The sequence below is a fragment of the Dromiciops gliroides genome, chromosome 4 (genome assembly GCF_019393635.1).
Source record: "Dromiciops gliroides isolate mDroGli1 chromosome 4, mDroGli1.pri, whole genome shotgun sequence".
In the NCBI taxonomy this organism is placed as follows: Eukaryota; Metazoa; Chordata; class Mammalia; order Microbiotheria; family Microbiotheriidae; genus Dromiciops; species Dromiciops gliroides.
This window is the reverse complement of record NC_057864.1, coordinates 428,418,039-428,431,481: the sequence shown is the minus strand read 5'-3', so window position 1 is coordinate 428,431,481 and position 13,443 is coordinate 428,418,039. Positions and strand designations below refer to the sequence as shown.

Below are 13,443 nucleotides of genomic sequence, written 5' to 3'. Positions count from 1 at the left end.
TATACAATGTGCTTCTTTAAGAGAAGCACTTTTTCATTGCCCTAGTTGCTATCATATCTGGGGTTGGGTAGATCATTTCTCAGGTCCCTGATTTCTAAACTGTGATGAGAATGCTTTGAGTAAGTATATGTAAGTCATATATTGACATACTACTAGTAGATACTGATAAAGAGGAAATCCTTCAGGTGCATGTACCTTCCCCACCACCACCTCCATTAAATCACCAGAACACAGATCTATAGTTTGGATCTGTATCACTCTGTCTTATATTCTTAGTTAAAATTTGACTTCAGATAGTTATGTACGTGATACTAGGCAAGTCATTTAACCTCCCAGCCTCAGTTTCCTCATCTGTAAGATAGGGCTAGTCATAGCATCTATGTTACATGTTTGTTGTGAGGATTGGTCAAGTAAGATAATATTTGTTAAGTGTTTAGCACAATGCTTGATACATTTCTTCATTTTAGATTTATTTTTAATGGACAATTTTTTTTAATCTTCCTCATACCTGTCGTGGTTGGTCATTGTGCTGATTAGAATTCAGAAGTTTTTTTCTTTTTTACAATATTCTTATTATCCTATAAATTATTCTCCTGTTTATGCTTTCTTCAGTCTGCATTATTTAATACAAGCCTGCCCATGTTTCTCTGAAACTGTCTAATTTCTTAAAACAATAATATTCTATTACATTTAGCTACTATAATTTGTTCTATAATTCCCTATTTGATGCACCCATTATTAGTTTCCAGTCTTTTGCTATTTAAAAAAAATAAACACAAAAAATTACTCTAATTTTTTTTTGTAAACATAGGTCGTTTTCCTCTTTCTTCGATCTCTTTGGTATATAGGCCTTACTTTTTGGACATAGTTCCAAACTGCTTTACAGAATGGCCAGATCAATTCATAGGTCCATCAACAGTGCATTAGTGTGTCTGTTCTCCCACAACCTCTCAACATATGTCATTTTCTCTTTTGTTCAATTGTACCAATCTGGTAAATGTGTGGTAGAACCTTAAGAGTTGTTTTAATTTACATTTCTTTAATGATTAGTAATTAAACCATTTGGGGAGATCATGACTATTAATAGTTAAATTTCTTCCTTTTAAAATAGTCTATTCATACCCTTTGATTATTTATCAAACGTAGAATGGCTCTTATTCTTATGAATTTGAAATAACCATATATATCTTAGAAATGAGACTTTTTAAAAAGAAGCAAATTTTGTTGCTTTTGTTTTCAAAACCCTTTGAATTCTATGTAATCAAAATGGCCCATTTTTGTCATCTATGATCCTATGGTCATGAACTCTTACCTTATCTACTGATTTGAAAGTTCATTTCTTTTTTGCTCCTCTAATTTGTTTATGATGTCACCCTTAATGTCTAAGTCATGTATACATTTGGAATTTATTTATATGGTTTCAGTCCATTTAATTGAGAGACCAAAAGAACAATTTCTCTGATAAGAATGAATCCTTAAAAATCCTAGCCAGTCCTTGAAACCTATGCCTGCTAGACGAGGTACACATGGTCATGACAAGTTTCTCTATAGGCAACTGCTTTTCTGACCTGGGATGGAGACTTAAACCCATAACCTCATCATATCAAAGAGTAAGCTCATTAAGCTGAATATATTTTCTTATAGTTGCATTAACTACCTTCCTGGACTATAGGGAGAAAGGTCCTTTTAAATCCTTAAATACCTAAAGGAGGAGTGCATTATTCTTGTTATAGAAAGGCTGTATCATTACTGTGGGTGAAAACTTACATAATAATCTTTTGGAAGTCTTTTCTCAACATATAACTCAAGGAATATACATGAAGATAATTTCTTCAGTTTTGGACAGGATACTTTTCTGTATGGAGGTTAAAAAAGAAAATTATTTCTCCTTCATTTTTGAAGAGGTTCTACTGAGGGAGTAGGCATGATTTCTGGACAGACAGGAAGCCTTTTATAATACTGCAGATAAGAATGTTAACTTCTGAAGCTTCAAGGGAAAATTTTGACATGGGATTAGTGAGCCATGTCTCTGGAAAACATTGTCAAAATGAAGAGAGACAAAATATATGTTTCTTCACTTCATAATCTCAGCAGAGCTCTCTGTATGCCAATGAGATGCTTCTGAGGGAAAAAATGGAGATTTTTATTGTACATTTAAACTAGCTTATCACTGTAAATGGTGAAATTATGTTGGGAGGTGTGTTTTCTTTTTTTTAAGACAGACATTTGTTCTGCCCATTAAACTTGCTATTTTTTAAAATGAAACCAGTTTGAGTACATTAAGATAATTTGATATTTAAAGGAAACTTGTAGTAAATCACTATAGAAAGTAGTGAATCTTTTTGTAGTCTACCTGATTATGATATAATTTATTGTTTCAGGGGGAAGAGAAGTGATATTTAGTGTTTTTTTTAAAGTGAGAGTTTGCCACAAATTCATCTTTTTTCAGAATATGAGCATTTTCTCTATTAAAACTTAAAAAAATGAATGAACCACATTAACATATGAAGAGAGCATCAACAATGATCAACACTGATGACCTTAAAAAATTATAGAAATCCATAGGTTAAAAATAGTTGTATGCATGTGATCCCATATACAAATAGTGACCTTTTTTTTTTTTTTGGTGAGGCAATTGGGGTTAAGAGACTTGCCCAGGGTCACACAGCTAATGTCAAGTGTCTGAGGCTGGATTTGAACTCAGGTCTTGCTGAATCCAGGGCCGGTGCTGTATCCACTGTGCCACCTAGCTGCCCCCAATAGTGACCTTCTTAAATATTCTTACATTTATGTTTAGAGACTCAGAATCTTAAGAAAGTCTTTAAAACCTGGCTCTGTTTATTCTACTGGAGTAAAATTGGAGTATCATTATAGGTCTAGGAAAAACAAAAAGGATTAGCTACTAGTTGTTGCATTAACACAAGATGGAGGTCCTTTACCCACTATTATTTATCTGATTGAATATAATTTACTTTTCTTCAGAATTAAAGCAATTCTTGTCCTTAGAAATGTTCCATGATTAATATTCAAGGTCTACCTGTACTTCATTAAGTCAGTGTATACTTTTTTTTTTTTTTTTGTGGGGCAATGAGGGTTAAGTGAGTTGCCCAGGATCACACAACTAGTGTCAAGTGTCTGAGGTCGGATTTGAACTCAGGTCCTCCTGAATCCAGGGCTGTTGCTTTATTCACAGAGCCACCTAGCTCCCCCCAGTGTATACTTTTAAAACAATTTCCAAACATGACAGGAACTATTTTTTTTTAAAAGAACTATTTACAGTGTCTTTTCAAGGCCCTTTCCTGTAATAATTATTTTCATTACTAGTAATCATCATATATACTAGCCGTATTGATTCAACTCTGACCCTGACCCAAAACTAGAAATCTATTCTAAACAGTTTTCATTGAAACTCCAAATACAAAGTGGGACAAACAGGAAAAGTTAGGATGCAATGAAACCTGTTTCATTATATTTAAAGGGAGTGTGATGCAGTATTAAGAGGATGTAGTTTCAAATTCTGACTGTCACTGGCTGTGTGATTTAGAACAAGTCATTTTACTTCCTGGAGGTACTGTTTCACATCTGTGAAGTGAGCGGCCTGGATGAAATTACCTCTGAAGTACCTTCTATCTTTAAATCCTAGGATGATGATACATAACCTGCTTGTAAGTCAGTTAGTCAATAAGTATTTGTTAAGAGCCTCCTACATGCCAAGTACTCTATTAAGTGCTGGTGATACAAAGAAAGGCGAAAATAATACCTGCTCTCAAAGAACTTGCAATCTAATGGGGAAAGCAATATGCAAGCAACCATCTATGAACAAGATATACACATAATAAATTAGGGATAACATATTGAAGGAAGGGACTAACATGAAGAGAGATCAGAAATATCAAAGCAGATGGGATTTTAGAAGGAACCCATGAAGTAGAGAGGAGAAGGGAAAGAATTCCAGGCAAGGGGAACAGCCAGTGAAAATGCCTAGAGTTAGGAGATGAAGTATCTGTTTCATCCTAGGGAGCTATTGGAGCTTATTGAGTGTGGAGGTGGGGGTGAGGGGATGGGCAGACCTGTACTTTGGGAAGATTATTTTTATAGCTACTCAATTGTCAAAATAATGTGGAATAGAGGATGGACTGATGTAAGAAAAGACTTGAGGCAGGGAGAACAACTATTATAATAGTCAAGGCATGAGTTGATAAGGATCTATACCAGGTAGTATCAGAGTAAAGAAGGGAACATATATGTAAAATGTTATGAAAGTAAAATCAATAGTCCTTAATAATAGATTGTCCATAGGAGTGAAGAGTAAAGGATGATTGATAACTATGTTACAAGCCTATTTGACTGGGAGGATGGTCATAGAGACATAGGGAGGAAAGCTCTGTTTTGGAAATGTTTAGTTTTGGGTATGAGTTCTGTTTTGGACATGTTGAGTTTAAGCCATGTGTAGGACATTCGGTTTGAGATGTCTAATAGGCTTTTTTTTGGGGGGGGGGGTGAGGCAATTAGGGTTAAGTGACTTGCCCAGGGTCACACAGCTAGTAAGTGTTAAGTGTCTGAGGCCAGGTTTGAGCTCAGGTACTCCTGAATCCAGGGCCAGTGCTCTATCCACTGTGCCACCTAGCTGCCCGTCTAATAGTCTTTTAGAAATATGAGTCTGGAGGTTAGGAGAGAAGTTGGAGGTAGATAAGTATATCTAAGAATCATCAGCATAGAGATGATGAAATCAAACTCATGGGAGATGATGAGATCAACATGTGAAATAGTATAGGGGGAGAAGAAAAGAATGCCTATGGGACCCCTGACTTTTATCAGGTATGACCTGGACAAAATTCCAGAAAAGGAGACTAAGGAGTAGTTAAACAGGTAGAAGAATGAGGATAGAGTAGCTTTATAGAAAACTAGTTTAGCAGGAAAATATCAAGGAGGAAAGGGTGATTGACAATGATAAAAAAAGTTGTAGAGGTAAAAAAAATGATGAGGATTGCAAAAAGAGATCATTAGAGTTGGCAATTAAGAGAAAAGAGTTTAAAAAAGAGAGAGAGAAAACATAGTAGAGGCATCAATTATAAATAGTCTTCTGGAGCCATGAAAGGGAGAAGAAATGGGACAATGGCTATTGGGAATGGAAACATCAAGTAAGGACATTTTGAGGATGAGAAAGATATTGGTACATTTATAGACAGTAGACAGTCTACTCAGTAGATAAGGAGATACTGAAGTAACAAAGCAAGCAAATTTATTGAATCCTGCTCCTCCTTGGAAACATTACTTTTGAATACAACTCTTGTCTAGTTTAAGTGAGGCTTGCAAACTTTTACAAAGGTATAGGCATAAAGGGATACAGGAGTGAAATTGTATAGGCTTCTACAGATTTCTATGAAATATTGGAGAAAATTTTCAACATTTATGCATGCAAAATGTTTATTTCCATAATAAAATTGTTGTAGGAAGCTTTATAATTGCTTCAATTATTTTGCTAATAAATTAATTAAAATTTATTCAGAAGACATGAACAAACAGCTCATAAGACATCCCAGAAAACATGCCTTACATATAATTCCATTACTCTTGACTGTCTGAATGATTTATGACTTTTCAAATAATGCAAATACTGGAGTGTGCAGGTCTAATTGATCCTAAATAACTAAACAGGTGAACAGTTTATTTTGAAAGAGAAAACACTAATTTTCAAGTAAACAGTTTTAATATCAATTCAATATAATACTATCATCTTGTCAAAGTCCTTGCACATTATATATTTTAATAATAGAAGTGAAAAATTGACAATATATGGTCACTAAAGGTATTCTACCTGCCCCTAAAAATATCCTAAGAGAATGTTTTAGTGTATCCTTGTGCATAGGGTTTGGCAAGATGCAGAACAAATACTATCTTGAGTTACTAAGACACATCTGTCACTTTAACTTATTGTAAAGATAGCCACATATGCAGTCTGTGCTTAATCCTTGATGGGAATAGTTTAAAAGTTTTATCATTGGTCAACATATCAAGTAATAATTGGGAAAACTGGATCCTCAAAGTCTTCCATAATTAGTAATATAGTAGATGACAAAAAATACATAAAATGACAGCATATTAATATCAAGTTAAATGGTTGGGGGATCATTTTAAAAGATAATATCATGGGGGTAGCTAGTTGGTGCAGTGGATAAGCACCGGCTCTGGATTCAGGAGGACCTGAGTTCAAATCTGGCCTCAGACACTTGACACTTACTAGCTGTTTGACCATGGGCAAGTCACTTAACCTTCATTGCCCCCCAAAAAAGATTATATTATTTAGAAATAATAATTCAATCCAATAAATATTTATTAAGCACCTATTATATGCTAGACACTGGGAATGCAAAGGTAAAATAAAAAGTAGCCCCTGCCCTTGAGGAACTTATAGTCTATAGGACAGACAAAGGAGCTGAAGGAATTTTTACCTTCCATATTTTGCAGCTGAGAAAAATTTCTTCTCAAAAGTAAGAAATGAAATAAAGGTACCGTGTAAGAACGAAAGATGCGGTTTGCACCTGAATGCTTCCTAAAAGAGAACAGATTGTTATGTTTTCACAGATTTGTAAATGGAGCATTACAGGAACAAGAGTGTTCCAGAAGATGTTTATCAGTCCACTGAGCTAGGGGGAAAAAAGTCATCTATAAATAACTGTGGGGAGAATCCAAAGAAAGGATTTGAAATGTATGATATAGATGTTCATGAATTGAATAAATCCCAATAATATTATATGACTTTTCATTTGGTGCAGGTTATTCACCTGAAGATTTCTAATCTTGAAATCATTAGCCATTTTCAAGAAAAATCACTCCTTCCACTAGAATTTTAGAGAATCAAATCCTATAGTATTTTCATAATAATTATTTGTATTACAGAAAATAAAGCATGCAAGCTATTTAACAACCTGTCTCCAGCAGCTATCATTTACCTTAATTTGCATTACTCCCCTTTATGTTTTCTTCAATCTACCTAAAATGGCCTTGTGATTTTCACATACACAATATCTCTCATTTTCAAGATTCTGTATGAGATGTTTCTTGAATCTGAAATGTATTCTGTTCTCTCTTCATTTCCACCTCTTAAAATTCCAGTTCATATGTCACATCCCAGAAGAAGCCTTTTTTCTGATCTCTCCATTTGCTGACGCTTCATCCCTCAGATCCCTTGTGTTTAATAAAAATGGAGATGTGTATGTATATATGATTGCATATACACAAATATAGTAGAAATGTACATGTGTATATGTGATCTCATCCAACAGAAGATAATATTCTTTAGGGAAGAAACCATTCCATTTATATTTAAGATATTGTCTAAGAAGACAAGTTGACAAGCCCATAAGCATATCAAGTAGGTGCTTATTGTGTTTATTGATTACAATTATTTGTCAATAATTACTAAAATAAATTATATGCAGCTATCAATTATGGAAAGAAAACTGACTTAGTAGTCAGGAGACCTGAGTTCTAGTTCATGCTTCATTATCAATTATCTCTGTCATTTAAAAAAATTAATTTACTCTGGACCTAGGCCCTATTTCATAATATCCCTAATCAGGATTGGCACCTTCTGGTTCTAAAATTCTAATTCTAAGAATAGACAGACCGATCTTTTATTAAGCACTTAGAAGCAGTGCTGCTTCTAAAATTGTCTAATTTATTAAACCATTCTCCAACAGGAAAAACAATATTATATTAATTCCACAAGGGGAAAAAGGACTAGACTAATATTTGCCATGGTTGATATTTATTTCACTTTCATGTTTCATAAATACATATTTTTAAATGATAGGGTGAACCCGGAGAAGCAGGCAATCCTGGCCCCCCTGGTGAATCTGGCCCTGGTGTAAGTATTACATTTATTGTTATTACAGAGGACAACAAATTCCAAAATGTTCTTTAACTCATTAGTGATATTGGACTGATTTCTTACCATCTCCATCTTATTAAGTACAGATTCTATATATTGTAAAACCAAATTGTTTTATGATTGTGAATATCTTGATTTCTAATCATCTAAAGATGAAGAAAACATTTCAATAAAATATTTTGCAAGCAAGAACCTGTTTATTATATAAGGCACTTAAAGCATTTCTTCTGTGCATACTTTCCCTAAAATTTGGTACTGCAGCAGTCAAATAAAAATTCAAAGAATGACTGCAAAATAGGAAAGTGACTACCTCCAGGTAAATGGGAAAGTTTAAATTGAATTGGCATCATTTTCTCTCTAACACATTTTGGTATACAGCCTTTAAATGGTTCGTTTTTTGTTATATTATGCAGGGTCCAAAAGGTGAACGAGGAGAAAAAGGCGAAGCTGGTCCCCCTGGTGCTGCAGGACCTCCAGGCATCAAGGGACCTCCAGGTGATGATGGACCTAAAGGCAATCCAGTAAGTGAGCCAACCACATTAAAGCCAAGGCATTGAGATACAAGTCTGCATGAGAGTTTCCAGGGAGTTGTCTATAATAGAACTTTAGCTTCAGAGTAGCTAATCAGAAAAATGCATATATATTTGTACAAAAATTAAGGGGAGAGGAGGTTGTTCAGGGGAGGAGAAACATTGTTTTTCAACTGTTTGGTTCTAAGTTTTGAATTCACTCACAGACTAATTTTTCCACATTTTTTTTTCCATTTTCAATTTTTCTAGGGTCCTGTTGGCTTTCCTGGAGATCCTGGTCCTCCTGGTGAACCAGGTCCTGGTGTAAGTATCCTAGAAAGCAAAGAACCTTTAGAAGAATGTGTCCTTATGTTGTTGTTTTCCTTAAGTAAAATAGACCTAAATTTGGACAATATAACCTTTTAACCTTTTTGAAATGGGTATAACATATCTTCAGTACAGATAAAAGATAGATAGGTAGCTGAAGGAATGATAGACTTTTTAAAAATCATTTACTATGTTCTTGATATTATGCTAAGGGCTGACTTAAGAAAACAATAGTCCCTCTAGGAACTTGGATTCTATTGGAGGGATATAACACATAAATCGAAGCGAGAAAGTATGTTTGAGGGAATATGGCATCCACTGGCATGACATGGTTCTGATAAGGAGGTAGCTTGGCAGTATGAGTCCAGGCAAGATAAGGCAAAAGCTTATCAGAAGCAAGAATTCCAGGGGTAGAATCCAAGTTACAGATGGGAAGGAGGTGGAGGTCATGAGCTGAGTAGAAAAGCACAGCATGAGAGCTTGTTTTGCTGTTGGAGTATGTGAATGGAGTAGGAAGCTCTTTGATCCCTTCCCTGAAAGGTCTTTTTCCATGAGAAAGGCTATTTCTCCATAATGCCATTTCACCTGAAGGGGAAATGTGCAGGTCTATAATCTATCCTTTGAATACCCAATTAAACTAAATCCCAATAATTTAACTGAAGATTGCAGAGCTGCTACTCCTTCTTCTGAATTGGAGGCAGTGCCTTACCTTTGGTTGCCCAAACTGTCATGGTATTAATAAATCTCAGCATTATGTTAAGCGGAATGACTTATTCTTTTTTTTCATTTTTGGTGAAAAGTGGTGACCAAAGATAAACTCCTACAAATAATTTAATTTCCTTTTTATTGCTCTTTTTAGGGTCAAGATGGTGTTGGCGGTGATAAAGGTGAAGATGGAGATCCTGGTCAGCCTGTAAGTAAGCTTTTAGATATTCTTTGCATTGTATTAAGGCATTTTTTGGGAGGGGAAATAAGTAAAGATTGTAAGTTTCCTAGGAAGATAAAGGTGCAGTGTTATATTTTCTAAGAGAAATTCCATTGTTCTTTTAGTCTCGAACTTATTTCTAAAATTATTTATCTAAGATTTAGGGATTTTTATGTTTTGTTTTTCTACAAGAATATGGATTAAACTTTTTGTTTGTTTGTTTTGATTTGATTTGTTTTTTTATTGGGGTCAATTTTTTTTTAGATTATAACACCTAGAGCTGTCCAAGAGTGAAATGGGCTATTCTAGAATGTAGTAGGTTCCCCATCACTGCCTTTTTAAAGAAGGGTCTGCCAAATCATTCAAGAATAGCAGAGAGGGCATTACTGTTGAAGTATGGCTTGGATTACATGATGGCAATTAGTCAACGAATATTTATTAAGTGCTTTCCATGTTTCAGGCACTATTCTCAGCTTAATATACAAAGAAAGGCAAGTTAGTCCCTGCTCACAAAGAGATTGTAATCCAATGGAAGAGACAGCACAAAAAATGATTATGTTCAAACAAACTATATACAGGGTAAATTGAAATGATTGACAGGAGTATATACTAACATTAAGGGGGAACATGAAAGGCTTCATGCAGAAGGTAGAATTTTACCTAAAACTCCAGGGTTGAGCCAAGAGGCAGAGATGAGGGAGGAGAGTATTCGATGCATGGGGAATAGCCAGTGAAAATGTCCAGTGTCTTGTGTGAGAAACATTAATGAGACCAATGTCACTGGATTGCAGAATATGTGGAGGTGGGTTGTAGGGTATAAGAAATCTGAGGATGTAGATGGTAGAGAACAGATTAGAAAAGTCTGTGAATGCCAAACAGAGGATTTTTATGTATGATCTTGGAGATAACAGGAAGGCAGTTGAGTTTATTGAGTAGGGGAGTGACTTGATAAGACCTGTACTTTAGGAAGATCATATTTGACACATGAGTGGAGGTTGGCTTGAGATTGGGAGAGATTTGTAGTAGGGAGTCTAAACAAGACATTATTTCAATAGACTAGGCATGAGTGATGAAGGCCTGTGACATCCACTGGCATGACATGGTTCTGATGACAGTGTCAGAGGGGAGAAGGGTAAATATAAGAAAGATGATAAGGTGGAAAGAATATTGACTCTGGCATCAGAGGGTCTGTGTTGAAATCCTACCTCAGATACATTACTTATATTTATATGAGTATGGGTAAGTGAATTAATGTCCCTGGTTCTCCCTCAGTTTCCCCATCTGTAAATTGTAGGGGTTGCATTGTTAAGGGCCCTTCCCACTATAAATCTATGATATGATAAATCCAGGTCTCTGGTCCCAACTCTGAGACTTCAGTTCTGTGAATTGTCTTATGCATGGACTACCTGTTATGATTTAAGGGATATAAGAAAAGCCCTCTTTCCCCATCCCTAGATATGTTCCTCCAACTTGGCCAAAGTCTTCATTTTACATTGTAGTGCTGCTTAAAATCCTACAAATTAGAGATTCAGATATATTACTGAGCAGCCTGTTTTAGAATTAAACTATAACTAGTATAAACTACCATGGTTAAGTCACAAACTTAATGTGAATGACTTTAACTGGGAAATTTTCCTATTAAGATCTAAGAAAACTCATTGTGGAAAAGAGAGTTTTGATGTAGCACCATTTTATTCTTTTATTATCCATTGATGGATTGATTTTATATATTATTTTAGCAATGAAGAAAACCTTCAGTATGACTTAGGAATACCCAGGTCTGTAAGAGATTAATCCTTTGACAGAGGAGGCAAAGAATTAGAAATCTGGGAAAGGGAGAGAGTGGTGCTTTGGAGTGCTAGTATTTTGTTGGATTCAATAAAATAACTTTAAAGATGCTGGGTGCATTAAATTAGTATTCAGTTCTTTAATCTGTATACTTCACATTTTACAGGGTCCTCCTGGTCCTTCTGGTGAAGCTGGCCCCCCTGGACCTCCTGGGAAAAGAGTAAGTATATTTTTAATTTGAAATTTTTTCAAGTGTTTTTTTTACTATGCTCACACCTTTAGATTTCTGTGAACAATGACTTGAAGGAAGAATTGAAAGAACAGACAATGGAAAAATAATATAAATTGTTTTAATATTCACTAATAAAGACTTTATTTAAAGTTATATTTTTGCCATTATAATAAAATTTTCATAATTATCACTAATTTTACATTTCCTTTCTTCGACCTTCCCTAGGCATTTGATTTTTTTTTAGTTTAATTTGGACCTGATCATGATCTATTTGAAAAGACTAATAATAATATGTAGATGATGTAAAGGTGTCAGAATTATTTCCTGGAATCAAAACATGACTTGGCATTGGGAGGAAGGGAGGAGAAGAATTGTGTTCCTCCTGTCCAAAACTCAGTTCTTCCTGGACAATTTCAGTGACTCTGGTCAGGGAGCAATTTGGCAAGTGCATATGAGTCAGGATACAAGCACCTCACTGTTGAAATACTGTGAGCATTCACCTTTAGCATCAATAGTTATTTATGCCATTAGTGGATTGTGAGGAATTTCCTATTTCATTGAGCATTAGCTTCAAGCCAACCCCTACTCTGAAAATGTGTTAACCAGAGGAGCCCTAATGATTAAGACACAAAGATTTTTGACATTAAATTATAGAGGGTTTTTTGTCCTTCATAATGAATAGAATATGTGATTTTTATGACAAAAAGGCCAGTTTTAACCCCGTAGATTTTTTCTAGAAGAATGTAGGGTGAGTGAATAGCTTTCATTAGGTTTCATGCTAAATGCAGTTTACATAAAGATTTTTTTGTAGTTGCTTGTTAATTTAAATCCAAAAGTTTAAGAAGAAATTACCTCCAGAATTTTACTAGATAATTTTTCAAGGTTTTACTCCTTTTAAATAGTAGTAACCTTTAGATTTGCCATAGTTTAACCTCCAGAAAGCCCAAAATGCAACTTTCTTTTTCTTTCTTTCTTTCTTTTTTTTTTTTTTGTTGTCGTTTTGTTTTGTTTTGCAGGGCAATGAAGGTTAAGTGATTTGTCCAGCTTCACATAGTTGATAAGTGCCAAGTGTTTGAAGCTGGAATTGACTGTGCCACCTAGTTGCCCCTATTTTTCAATTAATATAAGAATTTCATGGGTTCAGAGTTCCATGAGAACAAATATATCTGAACCAATCTCTATTATATGTGAGGCCCACAGAGTTTCCTTTTTTCTATGATTCATGTGATTTCCCTCTAATTGCCATTGAGACTTTTTTTTTTTGGTTTATTTGGGGGAGGGTGTGGCAATGAGGGTTAAGTGACTTGCCCAGGGTCACACAGCTAGTACGTGTCAAGAGTCTGAGGTCTGATTTGAACTCAGGTCCTCCTGAATTCAGGGTCAATGTTATATCCACTGCACCACCTAGCTCCCTGGAGACTTATTTTTATAATAAACATATTCATTATTGTTGGGAGTCCAAGTGGTACAATGTGATAGAGTTGTTAAGAGTACTGAAACTGGAGTCAGGAAGAACAGAGTTTGAATCCTGCCTCAGTCACTTACTAGCTGAGTGACTTAACTTCCTTCAACCTCAATTTTTTTATCTCTAGGTAGTGATAATAAACCCACCCATATCACTGGGTACTTGTATGAAATATTGTGATTTATGCAAAGCTCTTTGTAAACCTTAAAGTACTATGTAAATTTTAGCCATTATTATTGTTATTCTCCATTCACATTTGGTTTCCTGCATGTCTTTCTTAATGTTGCCAAGAGCAAAAAAAGT

The 13,443-nt window shown here is 34.9% G+C and overlaps 1 protein-coding gene across 1 annotated transcript in view; it reads left to right on the top strand.

Annotated features, from left to right (window-relative positions):
• The window catches only part of COL11A1 (collagen type XI alpha 1 chain), a 290,689-nt gene that overhangs the window by 235,659 nt on the left and 41,587 nt on the right, over positions 1-13,443 (top strand). Inside the window, 5 exon segments of the mRNA XM_044002791.1 lie at positions 7,817-7,870; positions 8,308-8,415; positions 8,674-8,727; positions 9,590-9,643; positions 11,610-11,663. Coding sequence (XP_043858726.1) covers positions 7,817-7,870; positions 8,308-8,415; positions 8,674-8,727; positions 9,590-9,643; positions 11,610-11,663 — 324 coding nt within the window.